This window comes from Primulina eburnea, chromosome 7, assembly GCF_022965805.1.
Source record: "Primulina eburnea isolate SZY01 chromosome 7, ASM2296580v1, whole genome shotgun sequence".
Taxonomy (NCBI): Eukaryota; Viridiplantae; Streptophyta; class Magnoliopsida; order Lamiales; family Gesneriaceae; genus Primulina; species Primulina eburnea.
The window spans coordinates 18,313,689-18,322,921 of record NC_133107.1 but is presented as its reverse complement, the minus strand read 5'-3'; the positions used below and the strand labels follow the sequence as shown (position 1 = coordinate 18,322,921).

At 34.6% G+C, this 9,233-nt stretch overlaps 1 protein-coding gene across 1 annotated transcript; it reads left to right on the top strand.

Moving 5' to 3' along the window:
• The first annotated feature begins 288 nt into the window (after positions 1–288).
• Positions 289–7,600, top strand: LOC140837288 (lysM domain receptor-like kinase 3). The gene is made up of 11 exons (XM_073203402.1): positions 289–1,095; positions 2,796–2,822; positions 3,042–3,197; positions 3,742–3,944; positions 4,773–4,862; positions 5,671–5,764; positions 5,846–5,997; positions 6,071–6,165; positions 6,656–6,794; positions 6,880–6,975; positions 7,065–7,600. The coding sequence occupies exons 1-11, from the start codon at positions 483–485 to the stop codon at positions 7,227–7,229; spliced, it is 1,830 nt and encodes a 609-aa protein (XP_073059503.1). The 5' UTR covers positions 289–482; the 3' UTR covers positions 7,230–7,600.
• The last annotated feature ends 1,633 nt before the right edge of the window (positions 7,601–9,233 follow it).

The window sequence follows — 9,233 nt, the reverse complement described above, 5'->3', positions numbered from 1 at the left end:
GACGGATCTCTTATTTGGGTCATCCATGAAAAAATATTACTTTTTATTGTGAATATAGGTAGGGTTGACCCGTCTCACGGATTAAGATCCGTGAGACGATCTCACATGAGACCTACTCATAATTTTAACTGAGTTGAGTTGAGAGATAATGAATTACTTCTTTTTAAATGAAATATATTGTTTATAAATTATTATAATCTTAATCTAAATGTTATGGCGGCGGTTTTGACGTAGTTCTTGGCAAACAAATATATACATCTTCTAGGTTTTTTTTATTCAGATATATCTTATAATTTTCTACTCCGTGCGTTTGGTGGGTCAAAATACTCGTCCTAGCTCAAGAACAAGACTCAGTCAAAGGTTCCAAAATTATGCTCGTTGATTCATTCAAACTCCATTAATTCCATGCAAATCTCTTCATTTGGAATAATCGTCACAATCTTGATCGGCAAATAGTTCTCCGCCGCAGTTCGCCGGTCAGAATGAGCCTTCTATTTCTGAAGATTTCACTACTGTTGTTTATCAGGCTGTTCTCTGCTGCCGATTGCCGGTGCAGCCGCGGCTGTGACTTAGCTCTAGCATCCTACTACATGTGGGAAAATTCAAACCTCACTTTCCTTAACCAAGTCACTGCCGTCCCAATCCCAACAATCCTCAGTTACAACCCTCAAATTGCTAATCAAGACGTCGTGATAGCTGGTACGCGGACCAACATTCCGTTCCGTTGCGACTGCATCGACGGCGAGTTCCTCGGCCACGTGTTCACTTATGATGTTAATACTGGAGACACTTACCAGACGATCGCGAATGTGTACTACTCGAACTTGACGACTGTGCAGCTTTTGACGAGGTTTAACAGCTACCCCGCGTTCAATATTCCTGACAATGGGCGGTTGAATGTTACTGTGAACTGTAGTTGTGGTGACAAGGATGTATCGAAAGATTATGGTTTGTTTGTGACTTATCCTCTGAGGCCTGGGGAGAGCTTACAGTCGGTGGCCGATGCCAATAATTTGAGTTCTACTCTGTTGCAGAGTTATAATCCGACGGTGAATTTCAGTGATGGTGTCAGTGTGGTGTATTTACCGGGGAAAGGTGAGACCTCAAACTGAATTTTCGGAATCTTCGTATTTATTTCTAGTTAAATATGATATGGTATATTGGCCTTCAACTATTGGTGATGAATTGTATGAAGTTGTTTGTATCTTATTTGTTAGAGTGGGTGCTTCATGTTTGGTGCATAAAACTGTTGAGTAAGTTATAACTAGTCCGTGTGTGACAATCACAAGGTCTATAAATTTATCACCCTTCCTTGTCAGGTCCATGTTATTTCAATCCACAGGTATATTTTTTATTTCGTGCCTTAATTTTATATGGTTTTGATGGTACTCAAAATATTTCTTGTATGAAATCCTGACAAAATTTTCTAGATGATGCTCAATGCTCTACTGTTTCATGAAACATATGGTTAGAGGTTTGAAAAATATAGCGCTGAGATAATTGGCCTAAACAGTAGCAAAAAAAGATTAAAATCTCATACCATTATTTCACCGTGAGTTGTTTTTCTTTTCATCTCTCATTTTATTGTATCTCTCCTTTTCTTCAACCTCCATTAGAAAGGGATATACATACACATATATGTGGATAGAAAAGTACAATTCTTCACCATAGAGGATAAATTGTATCTGGTTTTCTCACTAGATTACCTTACTCGCACAGTAGCAACATTTCAAGACTTTTAGAAAACCCCAGAGATCTGTGAGAATAAAAACGAGTACCCATATCAGAAAAGAACAGATTTCTGGAAACCATGAGATGTGCCATGGATTAGGATGCTCTTTTCTTCTGAGCTTATTTCTGATTTTGCCTGAACTAAAATTGTTGTATAATGTGAATTTTATGTTTCAAATATAATTTATGGGTATATGTTTAATGTTTATACCAGTTTTGTACGTTCCGCTCAAGGTTCTAAGTAAATTCCATTGATCACTTTTTTCTACCTGGATTATTTCATTTTGGAAGGATGGATATCATAAATAATTCAAAGCATTAAGCGATCTCACCAACTATATGTGGGGCTCAAGGATAGAGTCGGCAGACAAAGCATCAATTTCAGAATAGCTCAGACATTATTTTATTAGTTTTACACAATATGATTATTACTACCAAGTCATATCACGTGAATAAATTATATTTTCACTACATTGGATTTCATTATTTAAACTTTAATGATTAGATACGATCTTGTATTGGGAAAAAATTTATTTACAGCACATTCAAGTTATCCTTAAGATTTTATGAGTTTTGAACACACTGTAAAATCAGAGCAGGGGCTTTTAGTAGTGAATCTGAACGTGTTCTATATTTTATATAGTATTTCTAAATCATAGAACTAGCTGATTCCTTCACCAAAACATGTTATAAGAATTTCATGAAAATTTACGTTATAACCTCTTGTTAACTTGAAGCTTGTTTTAATTTTCCTCGACGAAAGCTTTATTTTTGAAATTCCATGAGTTATGTGCACACATAGCTGAGAGCTATGCGCACACAAAACATAACTAGGCCATTATGCTAGTGAGTATCTTAGAGCTTTAAGCAAAATGTCAACAGTTATAATTTCCTTGTTTGTGTTATCATCTTTAATGTCTAATGCTCTACATTGTCGAAGTTTGAGATTTATTTTAATGCCCTAACACGTGTTGTTAATGAATTCGAAAGCTTTCTTTAGTGATTCTTATCATGTGATCTACTGCTTTGCTTGTTGCCTAACTATGTTTAGTTATTTTCTGCAGATCAGAATGGGAACTATCCACCTCTAAATAGCAGGTAGCATGCCTTATTTACAACACAAAGAATCTGCATATTTTTTAATTAACTATTATAACAGAACATATTACTGATTTTAATGCATTTTTATTTGTTTTATCTTTTTGCAGCACAGGTGGCCCGGCTTTATGGGTTAAAATTGTTCCGTTTCCTTTCCACTTACAAATAAGACTACATATGGCAATGGAAAGCCTTTGTATTCTGCTGATATTTTTATACCTTGTTATCAGGATTATCTGGTGGAATCATAGCTGGGATATCTGTTGCAGGAGTGGTTGGTGTTTTGTTATTTTCTGGATGTTTGTACATTAGATATCACAGAAAAAAAAATGCGGCAAAGATTCAATTGCTCTCAGGAGTATCTGAAGGTTGGTCATTCATTTAAAGCTGCTTTGTCGTGGATTGTTGATTCTTTCTACTTGATATTCCATATTAAAATGAATGTTTCACATACCACTTCTAATAAAATAGCATAATAAGAACAATTGTTTTCCCTTTTGGTTGAGTTTATCTATGAAGGGAAGCATTTTTGGATATTTGGTTTGAATCAGTTTCCCTGAAGGCAACTGCTTCTGTTATATGGGTCTTTGAGGACCCGGACATCACGAATATGGATTAAAGCCACGTCAGTGTCCTATTGGTGAGGAAGTTGGACGATATTTATATTGTGGGTGGGGAAGCCCATTAAGGACGTTAAATGTCTAACTGTGAATGGATCCTCAGCATTCATGATAAAGATTTATGATTTTATATCATTCATTATAGCAAGGAAAATCTGACACTGCAATTGTAACAAAAGCATTCAAAAAGGCTTTCTGTTTTAAGTCCACTTTTTGTTATATGCAAGTTCATCTAAGTAATTTGTGTGCATACACTATTTGATAAGCTAATTTTCTTCCTTTTGTCACATAGCTCCGCGAGGCACTTTTATCCATCCATCTGATTCTGCTGTTACTCGGGATGGCACCTCTCAAGGGCTTACCGGCATTACTGTTGACAAATCTGTTGAGTTCTCATATGAAGAACTTGCAAATGCAACTAATGATTTTGACATAGCTAATAAGATTGGTGAAGGGGGTTTTGGTTCTGTCTACTACGCTGAGCTCCGAGGTGAAGTAAGTAGTTTGTTTGTTTCTTAATTTGTGCAGTTGAGAATAGTTATCATTGCAAGCCAAGGGTCTGACTGTGTTTAAGTTCAATTTCTATGCAAATCATGAAACTTGCTGGTTCTTTTAAAGTCTGTCCCATGTCATAAGTAGAAAGCACTGGTTGTAGAAGGGGTGCAACATTGATTAAGGTTTGTTGTTGGATCAGATTTCATGAGCAATCCTTTGCTTGGATCCCAGCGGATTCTTAAATTTCTGAATTCAATACGGATTCAATGGGAGCAAAGTGGAGACTAATAAAAGTAACTATCGATTTGAAGTTTTTCAAGTTTCTTAAACTATTTGATATGAACCCAATCTCAATCATTAATGAAGATCAAAGCCTCAAGATAAACTAAGATAGGATTGAGTGAAGTGAGGGAGCCATGATGCAGGGAGAGTCTTGTTTGAACTATACATCAAGCATACAAGTGACTGGTTTTAATAAAATGAATTGAACCTAGATATTGCAGTTTTTTGTTAGCAACTTTTATATTATCAGATCAGTTTTCTGAATCAAACTAATATTTAGCTTTCATTATTGTTTTGGTATCAGGGGTATATTGATCAGAATTTAGAAATTACTAGAAATGTGTTTGGTGTGCTGATACAGGACCCCTTCAACCGATTGTTGGGGGTTTTATGTTATTAGTTTGCTAGGAGTTGTAATCTGGCGCATTTGGTTCTATATATTGGATCTTTTCCATCTGGGTTCCATTCTGGGTCTGATATCATATGACCATCCATTCAGGATTTTTTTATGTCTTATTTGTTATTCTATGACAAATTTCCATGCAGAAAGCTGCAATTAAGAAAATGGACATGCAAGCCAGTAAAGAATTTCTTGCTGAATTGAAGGTTTTGACGCATGTTCACCATCTCAACCTGGTACTGCACCATATTCTTCAATATCTGAGTCATCTTTTTATATACATGATCCCATTGAAGTCGACCAATCTTAGTACTGCCATGTCTTCATGAACCTGGTTTTGGAGTTATAAAATTTTGGATATGTTACAAGAACATATAGGACCTTGTTTGGACTTACGAGGCAATACTCCTGATTCACAGAAAAACAGTGCAATTACCAACTGGATGTGTAGAACATATCCTTGAGTGTCTTTACCATGGAATTAATGTACACATACATATATTAAAAACGTGCATGCGTAGTGTGCATTGCCAGGTATAATACATCTATCTTTAGAATGTCAGTTATTTTTATAAATCTTTTTAACCACATAAATGTCACTTTTACAAGCTAAATATGATCTTTATATACGTTGAATAATTAGCAATTTATCTGTCATTTATGCGTGCGACTGTTGTGAAAAAGTGGGAAGGGCCGTTCTGCTATTAACTCCCACTCCCATGATAAATAATGTAGTGATATTTGTACTCTATGATGTGAAAAATGTGCACACCAAGTAATAATAACACCTTATGAGTTAATATTAATTTGTGTAATCGTTCTGTATATTCAAAATGCTTACATTCAATTTCTGTTCCTCTATCTGTATTTTTTTTATTCAAATATTTGGTACTTTTGTTCTCTTTCGAGTCAAACAGAATTGTTTAATGATTTGCTCGACACTAGCAGTTTTTCATTCATTCTGAGATTATAGATCAGTGCTGCATTGGTAGTGGATTGTGAGATTGATCTTTCTAGTTATTCTAAATTTTTCTTTGGATACAGGTGCGGTTGATAGGGTATTGCGTTGAGGGCTCTCTGTTTCTTGTATATGAATACATTGAGAATGGAAACTTAAGTCAGCATCTTCGTGGCTCAGGTGTGATGTGTTCAAATGTATTAATGGGATACACAATTTGGTGTTCATAAAAGACAATAGATTTATCATGTGTTTTTCCAGACAAGGAACCACTGACATGGTCAACTAGAGTGCAGATCGCTCTTGATTCAGCGAGAGGTCTTGAATATATCCACGAACACACTGTCCCAGTCTACATCCATCGTGATATTAAACCAGCAAATATTTTAATAGACAAGAACTTCCGTGCAAAGGTTGCTCCACGACCTTTATCTTATTGCTGAAAACAATTTGTGTCATACAACAATTTAATAACCTGTCATGCAGGTTGCAGATTTTGGATTAACAAAACTGACTGAAGTGGGAAGTACTTCATTGCCAACAGGGCGTCTTGTGGGCACATTTGGTTATATGCCCCCAGAGTAAGTAGCCAAACTCGTCTTCATATTCGTTTGTCAGCATTATTTTTTGTTGCTGGGATCTTGATATAGCTAATGAAGTGGAACTGTTTGTTTTTTGTAATTTTTACCTTATGTTGACCACGGTGAAGATTAACAATTTTATTATCTTGTAACAAGCTTCAATTTAGTTAAATGGATGAACCCTAGGAAGTGCTTGTGTTGCAACCTTTTAGAGAAGAAAAAAGGAAAAAAATTAGTAATTTGGTTTAATCATTTTTCTCAATTTTTGAAAAAGACGGACCAAACCAGACCGGACCAGACCAGACCTCAAAGGTCCCAAAAGCTCTTGGATTTGAAAGAAAGTAATTGACAGCATATAATCTGGTTGGACGACGATGACATTTTATTGTAACTGTAAAATAAAAAAATTATACGAGTTATTCTACTTCTACGGGGACATCATGATGGCTAAACAAAGGAGATTCATTCACTTTCGGTATTCTGCTTGTAGATATGCTCAATTTGGTGATGTTTCTCCAAAAGTAGATGTCTATGCTTTTGGTGTCGTACTTTATGAGTTAATTTCTGCAAAAAGTGCTATAGTAAAGTCCATTGGTTCTGCTGCGGACTCGAAGGGCCTTGTTGCATTGGTAAGCTCTTGTGGATTTCTGTAGATGGAATGCCCCATTATTAAATGTCTTTTAATTACTGATGGGCTTCAACCAATATATGCAGTTTGAAGAAGCTTCTAGTAATCCAAACCCAAGTGAAAACCTCCAAAGACTGGTTGACCCTAGACTTGTAGATTATCCCCTCGAATCAGTCATCAAGGTTTCATAAATTTTCGAAGCTACCAACTACAAAATTTCTTATTCATGGTACTTCAGTAAAATCACCTAAAAATTTATATGTTATTGTAGTTGGCTGCGCTTGCGAGAGCTTGTACGGCTGAAACTCCTGAAATTCGACCAACCATGAGATCTATTGTGGTTGCCTTGATGACTCTCTCTTCTTCGACAGAAGATTGGGATTTGGGCTCTTTCTATGGAAACCAAGGTTTGTTAAATTTAATGTCCGGAAGATAGGAACATGATTGCCATGTCTTCGAGATGCCGAACTATCAGAAGCTGTGCTATTGAATGTGTAGTTATGTACATGGGAAGTGTAGTGTTATTTTGTGTGAATGGAGGAAGAAAGAGCTCCTATGATTGAGATTTGGAATAAAAGTGGCTTGAAGATGAAATTTTCTGGGGACTTTTTGGTCTTTTCAGCTGGTGAATGTTTTCTTTCTATATATTAGCAGCAGGATCACGGTTGTACTTGCATGATACAGGATTATAACGAGTTGTGTGTAATATATTTTTATTTTTAAATTTTTTTGTTCAAGGTAACATAAGATTTAATACGATATGTTGTAATTATGAAATAAAAGTTTTATACAATCGTCAAATATTTATTATTTGTAAGAATAAAATGAAATCATGATGTGCTTTAAGGTTTAAAAAAAATATAAAAAAAATCACTCAAAATAACTGAAATCGGAACAACAAATAGTGTAATTTACCTTGCATCACTTGTATTATGGTAGTTGGTTAGCAACCTAACTTGTTATTTGGATTTTTTTCACTTCTATATAAAAAAAATCTTTATTTTAATAATATTTAACGGTATTATTCAATTGTGATATTTTCTTTATTTTTATGTTAATGCAAAGTACATAGATAAAATAATTGAATATAAAAAAAGTACCACGAGTTCTGCCTCGTAATTTAAGAGAATGAAATTCATTAGAAAACGTACTATATATTATAAACATGTTCCTAGGTGATTTAGCTACCTAAAATAGCGACAAAGATCGTTTGAGCTTTATACTAGCATCTGTGATGTAAACATCATGTTTTATTTGTAAGGGCATAAAGATGTCCGTTCATACAAATTAATGAATATTTGATGATGCACTGAACAATCATATCTCAGACTTTCCAAGTAGTTATCAATTATCGAGTGAAATAGTCTACGATTATGGTTGTACAACATTAGTTTTTTGACTCAGGATACCGTAGAGACTCTACGTACTAGCATCCACTTTGATTTGTACGCCGACTTCATTGAGATTCATCAGGTGGCGAGGTTGACTGTAGTTTCGAAATACGTAGGAGCTAATGCATTGTAGTCGATGATTTACTGCTCACCTACGAGTGAAGATATCCTATGTGATCTGATGAGTTAATAGTACAAGGAATCTCTATCAAAGCAAGACACGTGTTTTAGGGAAATGTTTTTTCCTCTTTGAACATATGATTTCGCTATTATTACTCAAAGATATATCACATCATTATCGAATTCATTTACAACTCTTGATATACCAATGATTGAATATTCGATCTGGATATATGAGTTGAAGGAATTGTATTGTATGTTAAATATAACTTAAAATTTTTGCAGGCATTATCAATGATATCTAGGAGATCATGTGACAATTTTACTAGACGGTCATATTATGATCCATTGGGTGGACTTGAGTTTTGACATTTTGATCAAGAGGTTAATGAAAAAGAATGATGTTAATTAGGGTAAGCACGAATAAGAAAAAATATTGTTATGAATTACAAGAAGTTGTGAACCCACAGCTAGCTGTATCTCTGAAATATTGAAAGTCACATAACTATTGGATTTTGTGTTCCCGCCGAGATAGTCAAGTTCAAGGAGTTGAATTTGGCGACAGTAGTTGGATGAAGATCAAACATATTATCTATGAAGGAGTTTATAAATTGATTCCATTTATGAAAGATGTGAAAGTTAGCTTTACAGCTAATTAAGCGATGAGAGTTGAACTGCCTGTTTTCATGAAAGAGTTCACAAAAGTGGTAGCTGCAAAAAATTAATCTGTGAAAAATTTTGACATTTAAAAGTTCAACTTTCATTGTGTGAACGAGATTTGTACCCTTGATACATTGACACTATTTGATCGTTGATCAATGTTAAAATGAGTTCACAATTATTTATTTAGTAAATTTAAGATTTACTAAATAAATAATAATATTAATAATTATAATTACCAAGTGCAAAATTCTTAAAAACATTGTAGA